This window comes from Suncus etruscus, chromosome 7 (genome assembly GCF_024139225.1).
Source record: "Suncus etruscus isolate mSunEtr1 chromosome 7, mSunEtr1.pri.cur, whole genome shotgun sequence".
Taxonomy (NCBI): Eukaryota; Metazoa; Chordata; class Mammalia; order Eulipotyphla; family Soricidae; genus Suncus; species Suncus etruscus.
The window spans coordinates 122608851-122633302 of record NC_064854.1 but is presented as its reverse complement, the minus strand read 5'-3'; the positions used below and the strand labels follow the sequence as shown (position 1 = coordinate 122633302).

General features: G+C 56.6%; 1 protein-coding gene across 4 annotated transcripts in view; it reads right to left on the bottom strand.

The window, feature by feature from the left end:
* Positions 1-24452, bottom strand: part of BSN (bassoon presynaptic cytomatrix protein) — a 112234-nt gene that overhangs the window by 11189 nt on the left and 76593 nt on the right. For 3 of the 4 annotated variants that reach the window (XM_049777286.1, XM_049777287.1, XM_049777288.1), the window contains exons 3-5: positions 14755-15639; positions 8709-9146; positions 1562-8137 (exon numbers count right to left, since the gene is read on the bottom strand). In XM_049777286.1, the coding sequence (XP_049633243.1) occupies positions 1562-8137; positions 8709-9146; positions 14755-15639 (7899 nt within the window). The remainder of the gene's footprint in view (positions 1-1561; positions 8138-8708; positions 9147-14754; positions 15640-24452) is intronic. The other variant, XM_049777289.1, reaches the window with a different exon arrangement.

Genomic DNA, 24452 nt, shown 5'->3' with positions numbered 1-24452 from the left:
TCTGAGCCCTCCAGGCTATGTTCTCAGCCCTGGCCCCAGCTCCCCACAAGGCCAACCATCAGCTCCTGATCTCTACTCCCTCTCTCACTTCTCACCTGATTCTGGTCCTGACTGCCCACTGTGCCTCCTGGGCCTGTGCTCCACCTGCATGAAGGTCCCATTTTGGGGGGCCATCACCCAGTGATGCTCAGGGGTTACTCCTGGCTATGTGCTCAGAAATCGCTCCTGGCTCAGGGGACCATATGGGACGCAGCGAGTCCTAGGTTAGCGCATGCAAGGCAAATGCCCTACCGCTTGTGCCACCGCTCCAGCCCATGAAGGTCCCATTTTTGCCCTGGGAACCCCTTGGTTTCGAGCACCTAGCAGCCCTGGGAACCCCTTGGTTTCGAGCACCTAGCCGCCCTTCCTGAATGCCCCAGGCTGAGGGTTTTTAATTTGTTCTCAAATCCTTAACATGTACTGAGCACTGACTTTGGGCTCCTAATTGTTAATCTTGTCAAACAGCTTCCTAAAACCTTCCCATCTACTCTCACCACCCGTCATAAATAAATAAAATGCCAGGGTGCCCCCAGACCTCAGAACAAAGACTGCATTTCCTTCTTGAACATCTCTTCTTTGGTTCAGCTTTTATCATCTCAAATGAATGGCCACAGGAACTCCTGGAGCCAGGACTTCCCACTTCTGTTGTGCCCCTCCAACCCCCCCACCAAGCTCCTGATTCCATCCTCATCTGCTCTGGCCTGTAGACCCCAAGATTCACCCCTGCCTGAGCTATCACCTCTACAAACCCCGGTGAGGGCCCGCCTCAGACACTGCTTTACCTCTGGAAGGCAGGCCACACACCCCAAAACACCCCTGGCTTGGGCCCTGTCTTCCCTAGCCCAGTGAGCTTCTTAAAATATCCATTGTGTTCCAACCCTTCAGGGGTTCTAAAGACCCTCAGAGAAGCCTGACAACTTGAGTCCTGGCATCAGACCTGGCACCCCGTCACTTCCCACCATGGCAGCCCATGGCTCAGGATATCATTGGCAACTAAAATCACAGACAGTGTCAGTTAATGCTTCAGGAGCCTTATCTAGGGGAGGAGGGGGGGGGCAAAGGGTCTTCTCAGAGCCAGGCAGGTGGGGTCAGGGGAGGCAGTATGCACACAGCAGCCTGAGGGGATGGGCTAGGGTAGAGGTGGCCAGGCAGGGCTGGGAGTGAGACACAGTACAGTCAGCTTGTGTCCCTGTTTTCCTCAGAGAACATCTGCAGAGCAGCGGTGGGGCGCTAAGGATCCGGATAGAGGGGAGAGCTGAGGAGGCGGGAGATTAGGGGACCAGGCAGCAGGGGCTGGGCTAGGAGTGCATGGAAGAGGATCTGGGCTTCCCTGTGCACATGCTGTGGCCAACACCAGGGGGGCATTGAGGAAGTGCCTATCCTGGACCCCTTCCTCAGGGGCTCTGGGGATGGAGGATGGAGGTGACTGGAGGATGGAGGATGGAGCAAAGGCCCCTCCCTGGGAGGCCCCCATTTAATATGAGAGCCCTGTCCCACCCGGGACCAGACCTTGTGCCCATACCTGGCTACCCAGGCCCCCCTGGAGCTGGAGGAGGGAGAACCTTTCTTTGGCAGACTCCTCGGCGGTGGGGCTGAGGGGCTTAGGGTCGGACAAAGACCGCTGCAGGGTCTTCATGGGGCGAGGCAGCGTCTGCTGGCGGAGAGCACTGTCGGCTGTGAAGTGCTTCTGGGGACTTACGTGAGCCTTGTTCAGTCTATCACTGGAAGCAAAGGAGGCGTCCAGGAGCCGATGTGGGGACAGGGGTGAGACCGGTGAGTAGAGGACCTGCGGGGACTTGGGGGCCTGGCGGCTCACAAGCTGGGACAGGGTCTCCGCGGGCAGGTGGGCTTGATATCCGATCTCCAGGGGATCCGGCTTCTTCCTCTCAAATCTGCCCAGGGTGCCTGGAGTGACAATCTGGATGCCGGGCAGGTAGGGGCTGATGGCGCTTGGCCCAATGAGCTGCGGCCCAGCCACGCCCTGGGCCTGGCTGTCGGGCTCCGTCTGGCAGGCCAGACTCTCCCCGCGCCCTGTCTTCTCCGGGGCCGATATGTACCGAATGATCTCCACCTTGGGGTCTGTGGCCGCCGTGATGTGGATGGCCGGAGACACCCGTGGCAGCTGGTCAGGCTCCGTCTGCACGGAGCAGTCGCTGATGGTCTGGATGCCCACACTGCTCATAGCCCTGGCGGCAGCAGTGGAGGCCGAGGAGCCGGCAGTGTCGTGTTTGCTGTCGGAACCCGAATCCGAGTGGCGGGAGAGCCGGGAGCGGCGGCGACGCACCGGCTGCTCCCACTCGGCGTTGTCCTCATCATCCGTCTGCACGCTGCAGTCGGCACTCCGCCTGGTCCGGCGCCGCCGGGTCAGCAGGTAGCGACCCTCCCCGTCCTCGTCATCCGTCTGGACGCTGCTGTCCGCGATCCGCTTGACCACACAGGGCTCAGGGGCCGATTCCGGCTCGCACACGTCCCGGAGGCGAGGCATGGAGTGCCGCTTCTTGATGGTGCTGCGGCCTGCCTCCCAGTGCTCCTCTGTCTGAAGCGACATATCCGAGGCCGAGCTGGGGAGGCCCCGGTGCAGTGGGGGTTCCCGGGCTTGCACGGGCCCCTCAGGCCCAGCCACAGCAATGAAGGTGGCATGGGTCAGAGGGGGCCAGTACTGGCCATTCTGAGCCAACTCGCCGGCAGCTGGGGGAGGCCCTCGGCCTGGCGCCTCGCCGGCCACCGGGAAGGGGGCCTTTTGTCGCTGCTTCTGCTCCTCCAGCTGCTGCTGCAGCTGCTGCTGCAACTGCTGGATCTGCTCCAGCTGCAGGCGCTGCTGTGCCAGCTGCTCCCGCTGCAGGGCAAACTGAGCCTGGCGCTCTTCCTGCTGCTGCTGCAGCACATGGTGCTTGATGGTCTGCAGCTCCTGCAGCTCCCGCTGCACCAGCAGCTGCTCCTCCTCGCGATGCCTCTGCAGCTCCACTCGCTCCCTCTCCAGCTCTTCCTGCAGCCGCAGCTGCCGCAGCTTCTCCAACTCCACCCGCTCACGCTCCAGCTGCAGCAGCTGCTCCTGCTGCTTGCGTTGCCGCTCTTCCTGCGAGGGCTCCTCCTTCTCCTGGCCCGGCCGGCCGAGGGCTGCGCTGACACCCACAGGGGCTGCTTCTGCGTGTGGCTTCTGGCCAGCCAGTGGGCCAGGGGCCGGGCCTGTGACCGCTGCCTCTTTGCCAGCAGCAGCAGGGGCTGTGGAAAGCGGCTCCTCCCGTGCAGCCCCCACTGGCAGGTCTGGCCGGGGTGGAGCTCCGGCTCCAGGTCCTTTGGGGGCAGCTGGCTTCCCCAAGTAAACGGGTCCCTCCGACGGAGGCACACCCGGAGCTGTTGGGAACCTGCTCGGTCCTGGATACCGGTATACTCCCGGTGGCCCAAGCGGCACCCGGGGGGCAATCACGGGCATGCGTGTCAGGCTGGTGAGTGGCACAGCTGTGACTGCCCCAGATGTGAAGGGCCTGTACATGGCACCACGCACCATGGGCCGCAGCACAGAGGTGGGCTGGGTGGTGATGGGCAGCGTGGCGGCGATCGGGGTGTTGATGGTGGAGTAGATCATGCCGTCCGCCGCCCGTACCGTGGCCGTGGATGGCACTAGCTGCCGGACTGCTGCTCCTTGGCCTGCGGTCGGCCGGTACTGAGCCAAACTCCCAGGTCCCGGGTGGCTCTCTGGGAAGGTGGGGTTCCCAAGGAGACCGGGTCGAAGGGGAGTCAAACCCTGGGGGACACTAGGCCCAGGTCCAGGTTGGGGCTGGAACTGTAGGAGATCAGGGCCTCCACTGCCGGCCCCGTGGCGCCCTCCGTACTGGTCCATGGAGTTGAGGGCGGCACACATGCGGCTGATCTCCCGGGCTGTGGTGGCACTGTACTGGGCCAGACTGGCCTCCTGGAAGCCGGCTGCATCTCCTCGTGGGCCGTACCTGTGGTCCGAGTAGATGTTTGACACTGAGCTATAGCGCCGCATGGGGAGGGGAGGAGCCAGGAGGTCGCTGGGGTGACGCAGGTCTGTGAATGAGCCATACTGCAGGCCCTGGCCGAGGTAGCGGCCATCCGCAAAGCCGAGGCTGTAGGAATGCTTCAAGGAGCTAAGGTCCATTGCCGAGTCTCGCCCAGGGCCCTGGAAGAGTTGGCCTAATCTTTGGGCATGGAAGTTTAGACCGGCCTCAGCCAAGTTGGTGTCAGACATGGAGGAGTAGAGCCTGCCATGGAGGCCGTGGGGGTAGGGCCTCTGCTCTTCGTGAGGCCCGGGGCCCATGGCCCCTGGGGCCCGGTAGGTGGGAGGCTCAAGGGGCTCAGAGTCTCGAGGACTGTAGAAGGGGCCGCTGGTCTGACCAGGTGGGACCACCTCTGCCACGTTCTTCTCAGGTGCGCTGGGGGTGGGGTGGAAGGTTCCAGTACAGCTACTGCCAAAAGGAAACTTGTAGACCATGTCGCAGCAGGCCAGCTGACTCTCGGGCCTCATCCCTGTGAGGTCCAGGGCGCCCGGGGGCTCCTCGGGAAGCAGTGTGGTCACTGTGCCAGCAGCCCCCTCTCCCATCTGCACTACCACTGTGTGTGGCTTCCTGGCCCCTGGCAGGGTGGGACCAGACCGAGCGGGCTCAGCACCAGGCTCTGGCACTGGGCCTGGCTTGAGGCCGACAGTCTGGGCAGTGCCCATCTGCGTGATCAAGACATCCCTTCTGGCCAGAGGCGCAACCTGGTTCGGCAGGTTGTACCTGGCAAACTTGGCCTCCCTGGGTCTACCCCGTGGTCCCCCTCGGTATGGGGCAGTTTGCACAGCCTGCTCCACCTGCTTAACCTGGGCCAGGCACACGGGGCTGCCTGTACCCTGACCAAAGTCAAGTCGGTTCTGGAAGGGGTCTCCATAGACTACGGGCTGCTTCTGCTGAGCCATGAGCACAGAGGAGGCCAGGGTGACGCTCACGGTGGTGGCGGTACTGAGGAAGGCCTGAGTCTGCTCTTGGGCATTGAGGTTGATGACCAAGGGCTGTACCGCAGTGGCCTGCCGGCCTGCGATGGGATCCAGGGCCAGGCCGTACTTTCTGGCTTCCACAGCCAGAGAGGTGAGGTCCATGCCCTGGTCAGTCAGAATGATGGGCGTGGGCTTCACCGCAGTGCGCAAATCTACCACAGCGCTGCCCGGGGGCCGGGGGCCCGGCTCCACCCTAGACGTTCCTGGGACTGAAGAGATGCGGCACAGGGAGATGTTCTCCGCAGGGAGGGCGCCCCAGCCATAGACCGCCAGTGGCCCGTCTGCACCAGCGCTGGGTGCCCGTGGGAAGCCGGGGGGCCCCGGTGGCTCAGAGGGCTGCGGAGAAGCACTCGGTGGTGTGGTCTGGCTGTAACTGTGGGATGTGGGCTGGCTGTCCGAGGGGGAGCACACGGGGGAGGTGGAGGCACTGGCATGTACCATCCTGGTCTGGCTGGAGGCATCTGATGCCAACGTGATGACCATGAGGGGGGCCTCCTGGGAGGACTGCTGCCACGCCAGGCGTGATGTGCTGGGTCTGTGTGAGGTCTGCGTGCCCTGCGCCACCATGTGCATCGGCGTGGAGGCACCAGGACTCCGTGGCAGGTCTGAGGCGGGGCTTGGACTTGGCGTCTGTGTAGAGAACTCTGCTGTGGGCCGTGAGCCCAGCTTGCCAGGGGAGAACGTGGGGCTCTCCGAGGGGGAGGTGGGGGAGAGGGGTGGGCTGGAGCCCGCATAGTACGAGTATCCTCGGGAGGGCTGGTCGCTCGCACCCAGAGGCTTCTCTCGGGCAGCCCGTCCGCTGGGAGTGGGAGGCGGCTCCTCGGTTTGGGACCCATAGCTCACCATGGATGGGCCCTGTCCATAGCTGAGGCCCGTGGAAGAAGGCGAACTGGCCAGGGAGGTTGGGGCCGAATATCCTCGTGGCAGACCCGCTGTGGTGGCAGGGACCCCAGGGCCCTGGGTAAAGGATATGCCCACCTCCTTAGAGGTCGGGCTGGGTGAGGCGGGAGAGATGTGTAGCCTGACAGTGTCTTGAGGCTCCTTTGCAAAGTGCTGAGTGACACGAACATCGGGAATGACCCTGCCCCCGCCGCTGTCCGTCGAGGCAGAGGTGAAGGACACGGGCGCAGCAAGCTGGGTGGGACTGGTCCCCGGAGTGAGTGGGCCGCCGTTCTGCTTCATGGGATCCAAGCATGCACTTTCAGCATTCAGAAACTGCCTCTCCTTCTTCTTGTCCTCCGCAAAGGCCAGGTCCCGGGAAGAGGCCTGGCGCATGCGGGCGATGCTCTGGGAAGTCTGGAGGATCTCCTCATACACGGTGGCCCCCAGGCCCAGGGGGGCACCCTCTGGGGCTGACTGGGCAGTCCTGCTAGAGTCCTGCTCGGGGGTGTCCTGAGGTTCGAAGTGTCCCTGGCCCCGAAGGCCAAGAGACTGAGAAACACCAGCATGTGGGCCCCGGCCTCCTGTGGCCTGGCCCTGCTGCCGCTGGAGTAGCTCGGCCTTACGCATCATCTCCTCGTAGGCCTCCTCGGCGCTCTTGAGGGGCCGGCCAGTGCTCGGGGTGGCTGTGCTGCCCAGGGGAGTCTCGGTGGGCGAGTAGAGGGACATGAAAGTGGGCAGGTTGTACTCACTGCCCGACTTGTAGAGCCGGCCAGGGCCGCCCTCCAGGGCCTCGGCCTCAGAGTCCAGCGAGGGGGACGGGGAATATTCGGAGCATGATGAGCGATGCAGCTCCTCCATCTCGGCCGCCTGCCGCAGCTCCTCCGTGGGGGAGGCATCCTCGATGGGGGACAGGTTGCTGGGAGGCGTCTTGGAGCGTTCACGGCGCCGCTGGGCCCGTAGCTCCTCCTTGTCACGACGTGTCTTGCGGGCCGTGCTGCGGATGCGCTGCTGCTCCACCTCGCGCATCTTCTCCTGCTCCCGGAGCAGCTCCTCTTCCTCCCGCAGCTCCTCCTCCTCCGAGGAGTCCTCGATGGTGGGCAGCAGGGGCCCATGGGAGCGGTGCCTGGCCTTGCGCTGCTGCTTGGCCTCCTCCAGGCGCTGCCGGCGGCTGGGGCTGCTGTCGCTGTCCTCCTCCAGGGAGGAGAGAGAGGTGGGAGAGGTGCCAGATGTGTAGCTGGGTGTGGAGGCCGGCAGGGTGGAAGAGTGCTCCCCACGCGAGCGGTCCTCGGGCGAGCCCGTGAGGCTCTCCATCTCCAGCTCGGGTTCTCGCTCTAGGCCAGGGTCGGGGCCCTGGCCCAGGTCCAGCTCATGCCCGTAGCTGCCAGAGCTGTTGAGTTCGATGGTCTTGAAGCGACGGAGACCACCTTGCAGGGCTCCACTGCTGTCAGGGGCCTCCACGGGGCCTCCCTCCCCCATGAGCTCCTCATAGCCGGTGGTGGCATTGTGGGGCAGGCGCCGCTTGGGCAGTGCTGCTGACTCTTGACTGGGCTCGGACCGGGGTCTGGGACCCCCTTTCTGGGCACTGTGCTTGGCCAGACCATGCCCAGAGGCGGGAACCTCTTCCTCCAGATTGTCTTCCTCTGCGCTCATCTCTAGAATCTGCCGGCGCATGAACTCCTCGTCGGTCAGCTCTGTGCCCTGAGCCGGCGGCTGCGGGGGGATAGGGGACAGGCCGCCCTCGCTGCTGTCCTCGACGTAGTCATGCCTTAGCTGGCTGCCAAAGTCATCCGAGGATTCCCCCGTGTCCCGCTGCTCACGCTGGCGCCCCCACTCCAGAGAGTCTTCCTCTTCCTCCAGGATGTCCTCCAGTTCTTCGTCGGAGTCGTAGGCCTCGGGCATTATGGACAAGGAGTGGGGCCTCCGCTTCTGCTCCTCTCCACTGCCGCTGCTGCTCGGGGCCTTGCTCCGCTCACCACCAGAGGCTGGGCCCTTGGCCTCCAGGGAAGGCCGCATGGTGCTCCCCACTTTGTGGAGTTCCGAGGGGCTGGGCGGGCGTGGCCCCGTGACGCCTGCGCTGTCCAGCTGTTCCACCTCCTGCTGCACAACCCCGGTGATCTCGCTCTGGGAGCTGGAGACGCCGTCGGACGAATACCCCGTGTCGCTGAGGCTCTGCGGGCTCCGGGACAGATCCTGAGAGTAAGGCTTGCCCGCCGGCTCCTGAAGCAGAGTGAGAAGCAGACACTGAAGCGCCTTGGAAGGGAGCTCCCAGGGACCCCCTCGCTTCCTCTGTCCTCCCAGGAACTCGTGCATAGGTGTCTCCACTTTCTGGGAAGTGGGGCACACCACACACTCCACTGTGCATGGAGTCAATATCTGGCACCTGCCCTAGTAGTCCCTAAGCACAAAGTTCATGACCATTTCTCTTTGTGCTTGTTTGGTTTTTGGGCCACCTCCAGCAGTGCCCGAGGGTTACTCCTGGCTCTGCGCTCAGGAATTACTCCTGATAGGCTAAGATGCTGGGAATCAAACCTGAGTCGAACACATGCAAGGCAAATGCCATACCTGTTCCACGGTGCTATTGCTACAGCTTGCAACCATCTATCTTGTGGCAAAAAAAAAAACAAAACCTGACACATCCAACAAGGGGTCAGGACTTGCAGGGGGCTCAGGCCCCACCTAGGTTTATCTTCTATGAAAACTTGCTACCTTGGGCATACCCCTCAGTGGCTAAGAGTGGCAAGTCCTTCCAGAAACTGCCTGAAAACCAAGGAAAGTCAAAGGAACTTACCTCTGGCTCCCCCATCTTGGAAACTTCTGGAGTGGCCTTGACAGAGGTGGGGGCAGGCTCAGTCCTCCGTGGCCCTGTCTTTGCTTTAGGAGTCCCCGGGGGCAGGGTGGTCTCTGGAGGTGGCTTGGGCACGGGCTCAGTTTTCACAGTCTTTTTCTCCTGAGCAGCACTCGGGGGCTTGCTGGCTTCTGAAGCCCGAAGGGACTTGGCCTGAGGGCTGGCCTTGGTGGGTGGGGGACTGGCCTTGGCAGATGCGGGGCCTGATGACTGGCCTGGCCCCGGTGGCCCTTTCTGTTTTGGAGGGGCGGTGCCAGCAGCACGATGAGGGGCCCCGGTGGGGAGCTTCGGGGAAGTGGGTAGAGGCAGGGGGCTCGGCTCGCCCAGGCTGCCCTCCAGCAGCCGCTTAGTTTGGCAGTTCAGACAAAGCCACTCGCTTTTCTGTAAGGAAACAGGCAGGAAAGGGGGTTGAGCAAGACAGTTCCTATGACTATCTCTGCAACACTTAGGAGAAGGAAGTCTCTCCAACATGACCCCAAAAGGCCCAAGGAGAGACACTGACTATATTTATCATCCCCAAATAAGAGACTTCTACGTTTTTGGGTTTTTTTTTTTTTTTTCGGGCCACACCAGTTTGATGCTCAGGGGTTACTCCTGGCTATGCGCTCAGAAATTGCCCCTGGCTTGGGGGGACCATATGGGACGCAAGGGGATCGAACTGTGGTCCTTCCTTGGCTAGCGCTTGCAAGGCAGACACCTTACCTCTAATACCACCTCGCCGGCCCCAACTTCTACCTTTTTAAAATGCATATAGACCAAGTTCTAAAGATGACGCAGGGCCTGAGTGATAGTGAGCATGGTTCCATTGCATGCAGGATCCCTGGGTTCGAATCCTGGCACCACATGGTCCCCTGGGCACTGCTGTGAGTGACCCAAGCACAGAGCAGAGAATAGCCCTGGAACCTGGCCAGGAGTGCCCACTCCTCCCCTTACACCAGACACAAAAAGACAAGCCAAAGGAGCCAGGGACATGGTTCAGGGACTGAGTATATGCTGTGATGTGAGGTCCTGAGTTCAATTTCCAGCACCAAATTTGGGAGCCTTTCCCAAAGTCAGGCCTCCTCCCTGCTAAAGGTGGGGCCCTGCCCTGACGTGGGGGAATGGAGGGGGGGTAGTAAGGGGAGAAGAAAAGAGCCTGGGCCTGCTCTCAGTCTGGGGTTACACAGAGTCTTGCCATTCCTATCCATCCTGGCTGCTCAGAGAAGCAGGTCCGCCAGTAGCTCTGCCAGAAGGGTAGGCCCTTATGAGAACCACAAGTCACAGGCACGCAGAGCAGAGATGGGTGAGGTGGTCCTGGCCCCCAGCAGCCTCTGCTCTGACTTCACAGCCCTGCAGGCAAGCTCAGTCCCTGTTCACCTGTCTGAGCCCAGGTAACATGACGTGTCATGGGGACTGTGTGGTGGATCACTCTTGGCTATTACAGGTAGAGAAGGGAGGAGAGGTGGGGGTCAGGACGCTGTAGGGGAAGGCATGTGAGGTAAGAACTAAAAATATACACCTGCTGGAGGCCTTTCCCCAGTCTAGGGGGAGAAGGGTGGGTGCGGAGAGAAGGGGTGGGTACTGAACCATAATACAGTGGGGAGGGCGCTTGCCTTGCACAACCCAGGTTTGATCTCCAGCACATATAAAGTCTCTTGAGAGCCAACAGGAGTGATTCCCTGATGACAGAGCCAGGAGTAACCTTTGACACCGCTGGGTGTGACAACAAAACAAAACAAAACAGAAAAGTAACAAAAAAGAAGCGGTGGGCCCAATGGCCTAGAAGGGTGATCAGACCAAAGTCTTGTAGAGAATGAGAATGGGGTGCCAGGCAGACCAAGTAGAACTTCGGTGTTTAGAGCACAGAATGAAAAGCATGAGCTCTAATCCTCTAAGCCATCTTCCGGGCTCTCCACTTCCTCTCGCCTTTAGTATTTATTCACTCATTCGCTGACACATGCTCCGACTTTCCCTTAATCCCTGCAGCCGGAGCAGGCTTTAGGAAGCTGCTGCTTGCCTGCCCTTTGGTAAGAGGCCATGAAGTGATGAGACCAGCAGGGCCTGCAGGAGGCTTGGCCCACCACAACTTTCCAACTTCCTTTCCGGTGGCAGGGACCCCTTAAGGAGGGAGTTGGGGGTGCGTATACCTTTGCTTGAAGGTATTCTTTGGGTTTAGGGTAAGGAGAGGGAATGCTGGAAGGGCAGGTGAGAGCTGCCATCTTGGGAGACCACTGGAGGGAGCCCTACAAGGCTGTGCTGGAAGTTGGATGCTATCCCTGGTGGGAATGACCAGGCAGAATGCAGCCTCTGAGCGGGGCTGGTCTGTATGTGGCCCCATGACAGCCTGTCACCAGGCTACCACAAACCTCTCCACCTGGGGCCACCCCAGGGGCTTCTGTCCTTCTGGTCTCTGCCTTGGCTTCTCTGGCCCCATATTCTGGACTGGAGCAATAGCATAGTGGGTAGGGTGTTGGCCCTGCATACAGCTAACCTGGGTTTGATTCCCCAGTATCCTATATAGTTCCCCAAACCTGCTAGAAGTAATTTCTGAGTACAGAATCAAGAGGAAGCCCTGAGAGCTGTTGGGTGTGGTCCAAACACTTAAACAAACATATTCTGGATCTGGCCTTGCAGAAGAGAGCAGTGCTCCCTTCGGGCCTGAAGACAAAATGTGCTTGTTTTCTATGGGGTGTCCCTCCTGCCACAACTGTGAAGTTCACATTCCCCATAGTCAGAGGCAGGCAGAGATCCTGCCCCACATAGGCACTCTCTTTTTTTGTTTTGTTTTGATTTTTTTGGGGGGGATCACAACCAGCAGTGCTCAGGGGTTACTCCTGGCTCTATGCTCAGCAATCACTCCTGGCAGGCTGGGGGACCATTTGGGATGCTGGAATTTGAACCACCATCCTTCTGCATGCAAAGCAAACGTTTACCTCCATGCTCTCTCTCCGGCCTCTAGGCACTCTCTTTAAGCCATTTTGTTTTAATCTCCTGACCTGAGGCCTGACCTTGCATAAAAATCTAAGTTATGACAGCTTACTTGAATTCCCAGAAATCTAAAGGGGTGCTAAGACATCCAATTCAGATGGGCTGACACCAGGTTTTCAGAGTACCTACCCCAAAAGGCAGTGTGAGGCAGGCTGGGAGCTAGTGGCATCTAGCCTGGTGCCTCACTGCAGCCTCAGCCCTAGACCAGTCTGGCCCGACCCCTCACCCCATTTATCACAGGACCCAGCCCCTTGGCCCAAGGCCTAGGTTGCAGAGATGCAGTTTCTGCAGGGTTCCAGTGGCATTTTGGCTACAATAATAAACTACGAAATGTTACTGTAATAATTCCAATTTCACTAATTTCTTCACAAACTCTTTTGAAATGAAAGCCAATTAAAAATTAAGCCATAGGGTACCATTATCCTTCAAAAAGATAAATAGGTGAAAAAAAATTGGAGTCAACAACTCTTAATTATGAAATGACTCACTAAATAGCACTATGGTTATCTTTTTTTCCTTCAGAGGAAATTTCAAGGGGAGAAAGAATGATCTAGTTTTATTGCCTCCTACACCATATTCTCTGAGCTGCCTGTGCAGAAAGATGGTGATGGTGAGGACGAGAGTCACTGCACAGAGGCAAGGAGGGTGGCCTGGAGATAGGGAGTGGACATGCTGCTCTACCCTCACACCGGCCTAGCCTACAGGCACACCTCACTTCATGCTAAGCAGAGCCCAATCTCAGAGCATGAGACCTCCGGGGCTGCCTTGCTCACTGCAGCATGGCAGAGCTGGGAGATAGCCGGAACCACAACCAGAGTGGGTTTCAGCCCCGAAAAAGATACCCCGGGCCCACCACCTCTCTCACAGCAGGGTGCATCAGAGGCAAGTGTGAGCTGCTGAGACATCAGCTGCCTCACACCAGAAAGCAACAAAGGGGCCAGAGCGGTGGCACAAATCGTAGGGCATTTGCCTTGCACACGGCTGACCTAGGACGGACTGTGGTTCGACCCCCCGGGGGTCCCATATGGTCCCTGCGCCAGGAGTGATTTCTGAGCGCATAGCCAGGAGTAACTCCTGAGCATTTTGGGTGTGGCCCCAAAACCAAAAAAAGCAACAAAGTAGGGCACAGAGAAGCACAAAATTGTTCTGAGACTCAAGCAGCCATTCACTGAGCTGAGATGTGAGGCTGCCCGGGGCCTGGTTAAGGGCCTGGATGAAGAGGAGCAACCGTAGTTGTTGGGGGGAAGGAGTACCAGCACCAACCTTTCAAGCAGCCCTTCCGAGGGTCTATGGGCACAGAGCCTGCAGTAGGCTCTGGGTGTCAGGCAAAGGGATGGGACCCTGCTGTGGCTGTAGGGTTGTAGAGGAAATGAAATCCTCACACTGGTGGGGACATAGCACTGGCAGGGTTTGTTCCATGCAGTGAAAGAGGGAGCTGAGGATGACTCAGGACACCAGCTTGTCTCTTGGATGGCACAGTCATGACTGCCTATCCACCCCTCCCAGGAAGCAACCTTGCTAGGCAGAAGCAGAGGGAAGACATCATAGAAGCTGGGTCCCTCTCCATCAGAGGTGGATCCCTCTCTGACAGGACGAGAAGCAGAGGGCCTGAACTGGGAGGTCAGAAACCCAGCATATGTTGACAGAGGGTGTGAGAGAGAGGCTGGATATGAAAGTGAGGCAGGGGCCATGGCTGACCACCCAGAGGCAGAAATCCAGATTTTTTTGTTTTTGTTTTTGTTTTTGGGTCACACCCGGCAGTGCTCAGGGGTTACTCCTGGCTCTATGCTCAGAAATTGCCCCTGGCAGGCACAGGGGACCATATGGGATGCTGGGATTCGAACCACCATCCTTCTGCATGATAGGCAAATGTCTTACCTCCATGCTATCTCTCTGGCCCCAGAAACCCAGATTCTTTTTTTTTTTTTTTTTTTTTTAGTTTTTGGGTCACACCCAGTGTTGCTCAGGGGTGACTCCTGGCTGTCTGCTCAGAAATAGCTCCTGGCAGGCACGGGGGACCATATGGGACACCGGGATTCGAACCAACCACCTTTGGTCCTGGGTCGGCTGTTTGCAAGGCAAACACCACTGTGCTATCTCTCCGGGCCCAGAAACCCAGATTCTTAAGGGTGAGAACCAAGCAGCTAATGAAAGTAAGATCAGAAGAATACAGATGTTTTCCTGGCATCTGCTCGGGCTGAGTCAGCAGTTCCTGGCCTGGCCGCTGGGCTCTGAGAGGAGCCCTCAGGAACAGTCACACTCGTGCTCAGGGATTCTGGCCCCTGCAAGTTCTGCTTAGTGAGAAAAATGCCAGAGGGAAGTCTCTCCAGCTCAGCAGTTTAATGGGGCTCATAGCCCTGAAACATCACGGCACCCTAGCCAACCTACAATGAGCCTGCGGTCTCTGGACTAGAGCAGCCCTAGTCTTGGAGTGACTTGCAGAGTCGTGTTCCCACCGCACCCCAACAGCCAGGTCAGCTCTCTTCTGCAAGTTCCCAGCATCTGGGGGTGTGGGGAAGTGGCAGGGTGGGGCCTGGAAGATGGCCTGAGCCAGATACCTGGAGGAACAGCTTGGGGTACTAGTCAGCTGGTCACGTGTGTGTAGTGTGTGTAGTGTGTGTGTGTGTGTGTGTGTGTGTGTGTGTGTGTGTGTGTGTGTCCTTGCTCAGCCCCAGCAGCGACAGTCAGGCTGGGTAAAAGGGCTGTCCTGGGACCCCTCTGCAGCATCATCATCCTTTCCCTTTCTGGTTCTTTTTTTTTTTTTGGGGGGGGGCCACACCCGTTTGACGCTCAGGGGTTACTCCTGGCTATGTGCTCAGAAATCGCCCCTGGCTTGGGGGGACCATATGGGACGCCGGGGGATCGAACCGCGGTCCTTCCTTGGCTAGCGCTTGCAAGGCAGACACCTTACCTCCAGCGCCACCTACCCGGCCCCTCCTTTCTGGTTCTTATGCCCTGGACCCTCTGTCCCAGGCCTCAGACGCTCCCCAAGATTGAGCGCACAAGGGGTCCCGTGACTTACCTCTACCAGGTGGGGAGTCGGGTTGAAGCCGCACAGGTTGCACACCTGGAGCTTGCAGGTGGTGCAGGTGTTGTAGTTGGCGGGGCCCTTGCCACCCACATTGAGCTCGGCTTGGCACAGTGGGCAGGTGGCCCTTTCCTTCGGCACTGTCTTTGGCTTGGCAGACGCCTTGGACACTGCCTGGTGCTCTGCTTTGCCATGCTTAGGACTCATCGTGCCCCCAGTTCTTGCTTGGGCTCCCTGCCCCGCTCCTGGTCCCGTTGGAGCACCAGGCTCAGCTTTGGCTCCCAGCGCTGGTCCTGGCCCGGGCCCTGAGCCCGGGGGTCGTGGGCCAGCCTCCTTGCTGGCATCACTGAAGACGATCTTGGGCGGTCCCTTGCTGGGGGCAGGCTGTCCCTGGGCCTCGGCCTCAGGCTGCGCAGACATGAGAGTGCTTGCCTGGGTCAGCAGCGACGCGCCAAGGCCGAAGAGCTTCCCAGTGAGGCCCTCCTGGGTCTGCTCAGCAGCACTGGGTCCAGAGGGCGCCGCAGTGGCACTTTTGGCCAGGGCCTCTCCGGTGGAGGGCCTGGGCTCAGCAGAGGAAGGCTTGACGGGGTGAGGGGGCTGAGGAGAAACCCTGCCGCCCTCTGGAGGGGCAGCTGCCTGGGCAGGCCCCGGCCCTGATGTGGCCTTGGGCTTCTTGGCCTGGCGAGGTCCAGGTGGGGGCTCCCCGGGGCCCCGTCCTCTCTCTGGCTCCATCTTTCCCAGGGGCGGTTTGGCTGGGGAGTGGGCAGGAGACAATGCTGGGGAGTGCAGCTGCTGCTGACTCTTGGAGCGAGGAGCTGTGGTCATGTCCATCCCCAGAGCCCTTTGCATCTGGCAGTTGAGACAAAGCCACTCCTTCACCTGAGGAGGAAGCAGCACAGTCAGTATGGAAACCACCACTGGTGGAGTTCATGGTCTACATCTCTGCAGGCCCACGGCGCCCAGGTCAGCTCCTAACACAGTGCTAGGTTGTTTGCCATGCATTCAGTTCAATCCCCAGTGTCCTATATGGTCCCCCAAGCCAGGAGTCTTTTCTGAGCGCATAGCCAGGAGTAACCCGAGCGTCACCGAGTACAGCCCCCCCCCAAAAAACCCAAAATAACAACAACGAAAAATAAATATCAAGTCTGGCCCAGAGTCTGTACTACTGGGGCAAGCTGAAGGTGCAGAGGGCATTGCTAGGCTCTCAAGAGCTGCCAGGCACTTGGAGCTAGTGGAGGCTGTCCATGTGCCCACTTCTAGCCACCCACCACAGCCTGACATACCCTCATGTGCAAGAGTCCTCCCACCATGCGTCAGCTCTGACATTTTCATGTACATCATTTCATGTCCATATCTCGTCTCTTCAATTCATGTGTCTATCCTCCTTGTAAGCCCTCCCAAACTTCCTGTCTATCTTACCTGGATGGGAGGGGTCTGGTTGGTAACAACGGGGTTGCCTGAGGGGTGAGAGAGAGGCTCTGCAAGGAAGACGCAGGATGGAGAGATGAGAGATAGCAGGAAAGAGGCTGTTTAACTTAGAAGCCACACATGGTGGTTAGGGCCTTATAATAAAATTTCATGTCTCCTGAAATCTGATTGCTATGGATTATTTCTTCGCCGTCACCCTAATACCTACAGACCCACTATGCCAGAAGCACTGCAGGCACTGTCCATCCAACTCCATCATGCACCACCGGGTTCTTAATAATTAATATTTAATACAACACTCCTGTCTGCAGGAGCTGACATTCTTCGACTGTTCCTCTCTCCCTGCCACTCTGTGTCCCCTTCAGGTCATTTTCGCACAGCAGCCCAGGAATGTGACTCAGGAAGAAATGGGAGCCACAGCATAGTGTTTGGTATGGGGCAGGTTTGCAGTTAAACTCCCCTAATGCATCATCAATGAATAGGGATAGGTAGGAGAGAGGAATGGAAAATGAAAAGAAATGAGGATTCCTGGCCTGGAGGAGCTCAGAGCCTTGCTAATCTAGATAAATAATCTTTTTTTTTTTCCACAATCAGTTGTACTTAGAGCTTACTCATAGGTCTGTGTTTATGAATCAACTCCTAATTGGCTCAGAAGACATTATAGGATGCCAGGGATCAAACCCTGATTGGCTATATACAAGGCAAGTGCCCTACCACTGTACTATCTGGCCCTATATATGAACAATCTTGAAAGCAGGTAAATTAAAAAAAAAAGTGATGTGATATAATTAACAGTGTAATTGGAATCTAATCATTTTTTCTTCAGGAAGACATTTCTGGGAAGACACTTGATGGTGCTCATATGATGGTGCTTATGTGATGCTGGGATTTAAACTAGACTCATGACAGAGGGAATAACATCTCAGGTCAGTGTCTACCCTCCAGGAGGATTATTGTTTTATTTAGTTGTTTTTGGACCATACCCGGTGATGCTCAAGACTGACTCCTGGCTCTATGCACAGGGATCACTCTTGGTGGATCACATGGGGTAGTAGGGATTGAATCTGGGCTTGCCACTTACAGGCCATGTGCCCTAACCACTGTCCTATCACTCTGGCTCCAAAAAAAAAGTGTTTTAGGAAAATGGGATGATTTGTACATCCAAAACAGAACATGAATTGCCTTTCATGTGACATGACATGCATGTAGTTGTCTCTGTCACTGACCCCCACTGAGTAAAGTGGGCTCACGAGTCAGGCTGAGTCCTACACTGATCCTGACTAGGGGTGCCTATGAGGGCCTATGATCTTTCAAGTTACTTAGTTAAAAACAACAGGATTGAAAAGAGCTTTTAGCTCTTCTGGGCGCCAGTCTGAAAGCTGCTTTTTCCTCATCTGTAGAGATGCTCAAATGAGGAGGTCAACGGGGTGGGGAGAAGAGCAGTGCCTAAGAGAGATAACTGCTTCATGAATTCCATCTAGTCTGGAGATGGATTCCAGTCTATGAGCCAACATACTTTTCTTTGAAACCTCCGCATTTAATTCAGAGCTTTAGTTACAGATTCAAACCCTTGTAGTTGATTCCATGAGACTTACACGGTTTATCTTGTTTCTGGTCTAGCTGATACCGTCACCTGCTGCTTTCCTAGATCGGTCACTGCAGAGACACTGGTCTTTGAGCTCACTGCTGTCCCAGGGCCTTTACCTATCCCAGCGTCATTAGCCTCAGAAGTCTTAGCTTGAATGTCTCCACCTGGCACTCTCTGGCCAGACTAACACATCTCTCACCCCTCACACCACTTATCCAGTTCACTTTCTGTAGATCCTTTTTTCATTTTCCTGAGGTCCAAGAATCATCTACTCATTTGCTCCTTGGGTATCTTGTGCCCATCTTCCCCAGCCTGGTGCCCTTGTGCAGGGCACAGTCAGTGCAGGCAAGAGGCTGGCTCGTGGTAAGCACCCCAACAAGACAGGAGTGGGGAGATTCAACACCCCAGTGAGGGGGCCCCACTTAAGGGAAGACTACCTTGTCCCCAATCACCAAGAAAAGGCCAAGTCTGGCCTTGTCTTGTGTCTACCTGGTGGGCACCATGAGCCCTGCTCTCAGTGTCAGGTGACCATTAGATGGGGAGCAGCCCAAGAGCAGTGTCTGAGGGTGGGTGAACATAGCAATTTGGTGAGAACTGCCTAGTACCCATGTAATGCAGGAGCACAAGATGGGCATGACTGAGCAGTGAGGCCAGGGCTGGCCTTCCGGGTTCTGCCTCTTCCAGTGTCCACCCAGACCCATACAGGCCAGGCCATGGGACTCTGTGCAGAGCCCTCTTGCTTTAGAGCCCCAAAGAACAGGCAGTGAAGCCATTCCCAGCTGAGGCTGTACACACATTCCGATGCTGACTAAGACCCACAGCGGCTCCATGTTTGCACTGAGAAAGTCACAGAGGAAACAACGCATGTATGTATGTATGTATGTATGTATGTATGTATGTATGTATATATGTGCCTGAACTTCCACCCAGGGCTCCCCTTAAACAGGTCACTCCTGGGAGGGAATCATTACTATAAAGTGGAGCTCCCAAGACAAGCTCCTTCTAATCATCCCAAGAAAGGCCCTGTTTGGGGGAGATCCAGGTGTTAGTCCCAGGCAGCTACAAACTCAGTTCCTGCCTTTGAGGCAGTGGTCCTCAAACTATGGTCGAGGGCCACATATTGTATTTGTATCTGTTTTGTTTCTTCATTGCAAAATAAGATATATGCAGTGTGCATAAGAATTCGTTCATAAGTTTTTTGTTTTTTTTTTTTTACTATAGTCAGACCCTCCAATGGTCTGAGGGACAGTGAACTGGCCCCGTTTAAAAAGTTTGAGGACTGGGCCCGGAGAGATAGCACAGTGGCATTTGCCTTGCAAGCAGCCAATCCAGGACCAAAGGTGGTTGGTTCGAATCCCAGTGCCCATATGGTTCCCTGTGCCTGCCAGGAGCTATTTCTGAGAGAACAGCCAGGAGTGACCCCTGAACACTGCCGGGTGTGGCCCAAAAACCAAAAAAAAAAAAAAGTTTGAGGACCCCTGCTTTGAGGTGTCTGGCTCACACCCAGAACTCTTGTCCCTGCGTCCTGCCATGTGGAGTGCCCCACCCCAGAAAGGGAAGTTGCTTTCCCTGGAGCTTGTCCCGGAAGCTGCCCTTGGGAGAGGGTTGAACTAGGACATGTGCTGAACCTCCCGCACCAACTACCAGAACCTTCCTTCTTTCCAGCCCCCATCACTCAGGTTGTGTCACAGGCATCTCCAAAATAGAACCTCTCCAAGGAGCGGCTGCAATGCCCCAGTGACTCACCGCCCAGATGGGTATAGCTATTTCTATCGAGCCTCTTCCAGACGGTGAGCACAGACCACACCCTTGCTGCCTCCCGGCTCAGGCCCAGGCACATGGCAAAGCACAGCAGGCCTCCAGGCTGAGGCAGTGCCGATCCCAACACTCCCTACTGGGGTTCCCCCTGCTGGGGTTGCACCTTTCTGCTGCCCTGATGGAATTCCTGGGAGCTGCCTGGGAGGGACCATGCCCTCCCTATTTCAAGCTCCGTACCCCTTTAGGAAGAGGGGTAGGGAAGAATGAGATGACTGCAGACACATAACAGCCAGGCTGAAGGCCAGCTCCCCCATGCTGGTGCGGCTGTGATGAGAACCTTCTGCAGTGGCATCCAAAGTACGCCACAGCTTGCGCCCTCCAGACTGGCTTCCACCAACATGGCAGGCCTGTGATCCCACAGCTCTGTGAACCTGATTTGGGATGTAACCTAGAGAGGAATGCATTTCCAGATGTAGAGCTTTTACCTGGAACCAAAGAGGATGTGAAGGGACCCTTTGAAGGCTCCTGGAGGTGATGCTCTGCCACTTCTCGACTTAGGCCTATCCTCTCACCTTGGCAGATTGGCAGAAGCCTCCAGGGGTGCCTGTGGCAATAGGATGGGAGGGAGGATGGGGTGTAGCTAAGAGGCTATTTCATGGTGGGGATAGCAGGAGCTACAGAGCAGTGCCTCCGTAAGGTAAGTAAGTAGCCAACTGTGCAAGAAACCAGAATATCAGGGTTTCGTGGGTCTGTGACTCTCAGCGTATTTTTTTCCCAGCTTGCACTCCCTCACCCAGTGCCACTGTCAGGACCCCGATTCGAGGAGACCTACGAACACTGCCTCTCCCTGCTACTCTCATGGCCACGTGCTAGGGACGTGGGGGCTGGTACAAGGGGAGTCCATCTCCTCCCTACAGGGACACGGTTGGCCCTGACGCCTGTCACTGTCTCAGCTCCAGAAAGTGGAACCCAGCTTTGCCTCATCAGGCCCCAAGTGCTGCAACTCAGGAAACCTGCATATTTTTCTAGACGTAGCCTGATTGGGGCACCTCCAGGGCTGCCAGGAAGCCCCGAAGGCCCCCAGCTGGTTCCCCTCCCTATGGTAGACATCAGCCTGTCTTCCTGCCGTGCAGGTCTGGCCCTCCCTTGGAGAGCCGCCCTGGTGTGTCAGATCACCCGCATTGACATCATGCCCAGTGCTGCAGTCAGGCTATTTTTCATTTTGATACAAGTTCAAACACCCCAGAAATAGCTCATACACAAGCTTTTCCTACTGGGGCCCAGCCAGAGGCTCCTGGGAGGCCCCAATAGCCAGTGTGGCTGACTGTGCACTCCTCTCACTAGGGGTTCCAGAGACCACAGCCCACCGTGACCCCTGGGCAAGGTTGGTGAGAGAGGGTGTCAGTAAAGGCCCGGCCCACCCCACCGCTGGCCACACACCTAGCCCCCTCCGGCATCACTGCCCTGATTTTGCCAAAACCTGACTCACCTGACTCACACGTGCCTGGGCTTAAATCAGGGAGAGGCCATACAGGAACCCCCTTTCCCCCCCCCCCCCTTTTGGGTTACAGTCAGAGGACCTGAAGGATCATCCTCACAGGGCTGGGATGCCAGGGATCAAACCAGGGTGAGCTGTGTGCAAACGCCCTACCCGCTGTACTGTTTCTCTGCCCCCCACCACTATGGACAGCGCTTGTAAGTAGGACACACAGTCAGAGCTGATTCTGCCAGGTCTGGCCTCAGTGGCCTGGGACTCTGAAGGAGCCCATCCTGAGAATAGGGTGGGGAAGGTCTTTGGGACTGGACGGCTGCACTGGTTAGCAGCCCCATGAGAAGTCAAGAACCTATGCCCTGGCTGCTCCCTGGAGCGTCTGTCTCTCCACTCTCTTCAACACCATCCTCTCACACCCTGCCTAGGAGCCTCCCTTTCTCCCAGGCTTGCCTACTTCGACCTGTCAAATCTCCCCACTTGCCCCCACCTCCGCCATGCCTCCGAGCCCCATCATTCTCTTCAAAAGCAGCTCTCTTGGGCTGCAGAAAGTGGCAGTGTCACATCCTTTCTTAAAATCCCGGGGGTTCTGGGAACTCAGCATTTGGGCTTTCCCATTTTCTCCTCTTCTGGCTGCTGCTGCCTTGCAGGCGTCCTCACTGTGGCCTTGAATTCTCACAGGCCAGGAGCTCCTGCAGCTGAGCTTCTGCTCTGTTGACACCATGCTGACCCACCTGACAGGCTCGACCCCTCGCTTCCTCCTCAGACACTTGTGTCCCAATGGCGTCTCCCTTGAGGCTGTGCCTGCTAAGGTCAGTGGCTGGAGGCCTTGGGCAAGCCCCCAGCACCCCTTCCTCGGGTCTGCCACCAAACTTCCAGCAGTTATCAGGCAAAAAGACTGCAATATTGGCTGAGGGCGGGTGGGCCACACCCAATTGTTCAGGGTTTACTCCTAGCCGAGCCACATGGGGTGCCGGGTTTGAACTAAAGATGAAGGTGTAAGTCAACCTTCTTCCCCCATAGGGGAATTGGGGAGCTTCTGCCGTCTTTTCAGCAAGCTTTGTCCACAACCATTAGCTTAGTTGTCTCCCCCTTTTGCCCCTTCCGACCCTTCCTTATCTTCCCTTGACCCTCCCTGCTCTTCCCTTCTCTGGATCAAATGGTGGCCTTGATGCTAACATTTGAAAGAGCAGCCCCATGATGGGAGGCCTCCGTACACTCAGGCTCTAGACCTTCCTCTCAAGTCCACTGCTCCAATCACAAACCATCTCCTAAACCCCCAAGTATCTCTTTCCTCTCCAGACTCACCAAGTGTCTCAAAAGAATGAGGTATGGGGGACTTTCTGGAGGAGATGGGGTTTTCTTTCATGATAGAGGGTCCGGGGAACTTAAGAACAGAGTTTGCTGTGCTTACTGAATGGTATGCTTGCAAGGCAAGTGCCTTACCCTCTGTACCATCTCCCAGGCCCCTGTGTATCATTTGGCTCAGCATAAGTTTATTAACTTTTCACATAATGTAAACTTTACATTTAAAAAAAATCCTTAAAGGAGCTGGAGAGATAGCATGGAGGTAGGGCATTTGCCTTTCATGCAGAAGGATGGTGGTTTGAATCCCGACATCCCATATGGTTCCTTGAGCCTGCCAGGAGAGATTTCTGAGCATAGAGCCAGGAGTAACCCCTGAGCGTTGCCAGGTGTGATTAAAAAAAAAAAACAACACTTAAAATACCTGACCTTAAATATACCCTTGTGGAAGTAAGTGTGCAGGGGAAAATAATGTTGTCAGTATTAACTTGCAACTCAAAGTCCATGTTGGTCTTCTGCAGTGTTCACGGGTACCTCAGCTCACTAGGAGTAATTCCTAAGTGCAGAGTCAGGTGTAACCCCCGAGTACTATTGGGGTATGGCCTAAAAATCAGGAAAAAAAAAACAGAAGTGGAAAATGTTTCCCCTCAGCTCTTCGCCTCATATTCAATGTTGAGTGGCTTCCATACTCCCAAGAATCTGTCACCGTTTTCCTCTTCCATCACCTCTACCATAGTCTCAGCCTAACCCTGACACGTTCCCCAGCCCCTGGCTCACACCACACAGCAGCTAAAGAGGGAACAGAGGGCTGAGCTGTGGGGTTTCATGTAGATGCACATGCAGTGTTTGTATGCTAAACAAAATATAGTTTACCATTGTAATTCTTTCAAGTAGACCACTGTGGCATGTGATGTTTGTATTCGATGAACACTTAGTAGTTTTGTATGCACACCTGATCTTGTCCGAGTAGTTTTGAATATAATTCACCTCATCTTCTCAGAGCCACTTTCCAAAGCTCTTGAAATCACATCTAGAGATGGTGGCGGGACCCAGTTTCACACCCATGGGGCACATGGCACATATCCAGAGGCATGTGGAGAGCGATGATGTGGAAGGAAGCAATGGGAGGGGCATTCTGAAGGAAGAGACACTCGTTGGGCTGCATTGCCCAAGGCTGAGCTGGACCTCCAGTAGGAGCAGCAAAACCCACTGGGCACCAACTGACCCTGGTCACTCATTGCTTTCTCCTCCTCCGCTCTCCATTCCTTACCCTGCTCTCACCCCTTCCTCTCCATTTCCATATTATTATTTTCTTTTCTTTATCATTGCTACCTCCACTCTTTTTCATGTTCTACTTTGCACTCACACAAAAGCAGAATGTTTAAGGGATAAACTCCCCTTTCTGTCCTAAATTAGTTCTTAGGTAACATTGCCATTCTTTCCTAGCTAGAATGTTGAGCTCCAGAGCAGGAGTCAAGGAGCTCTCCTGGCAGGCTGTGGAACCAGGAGGGTTCAACCTTCAGCACCAATCCAGCCCCTGTGCTCCATGCGAAAAAATCACCAGGCCCACCCCAGGAGAATCCTGGGAGCAGCACTGGGTGTGGTCTCCAAATAAAAACAGAAGAGCGAGTTCCATGCCTGCTGGTTCCAGTGTGGCTGTCCCTTTCTTGTGTCCCTAGAGGCTTAGGCCTGTCACTTGGACACAGACACTATACAAGCACTGGCTGCCCAGTGACTGAAGTCATGGGTGGGGGCATTTCCCTGTGGATATGGAGATTGCTTGATTCCAAGTGGGTGCTGTAAGGCAAACTATCCATAGTCTAGATGCAGTAGGGAGAAAGCCTCCCAGAGGGCTCGAGTCCCACTTCTGTTTGGTTCTGAAAGGGAGGAGTAAGCTGTGCAGAAATCTCTCCTTGGCCCAGGATGGGGAGGGACTGTCTCTCAGTCTCACTGCCTTATGGCCAGGAGAGAGTAGCAGGAAGTGGGCAAGGCTGGGGTGCAGTGGCTCCATGGCTGCACTGACAGTGCCACCCCCGAGCCATCTGGTGGCCTGGCCCTGCCGGAAAGGAGTAGGATGTAGACAGTGAAGGGAGAAGCTTGTGGCCACTGTGTTATTCCTTCCCT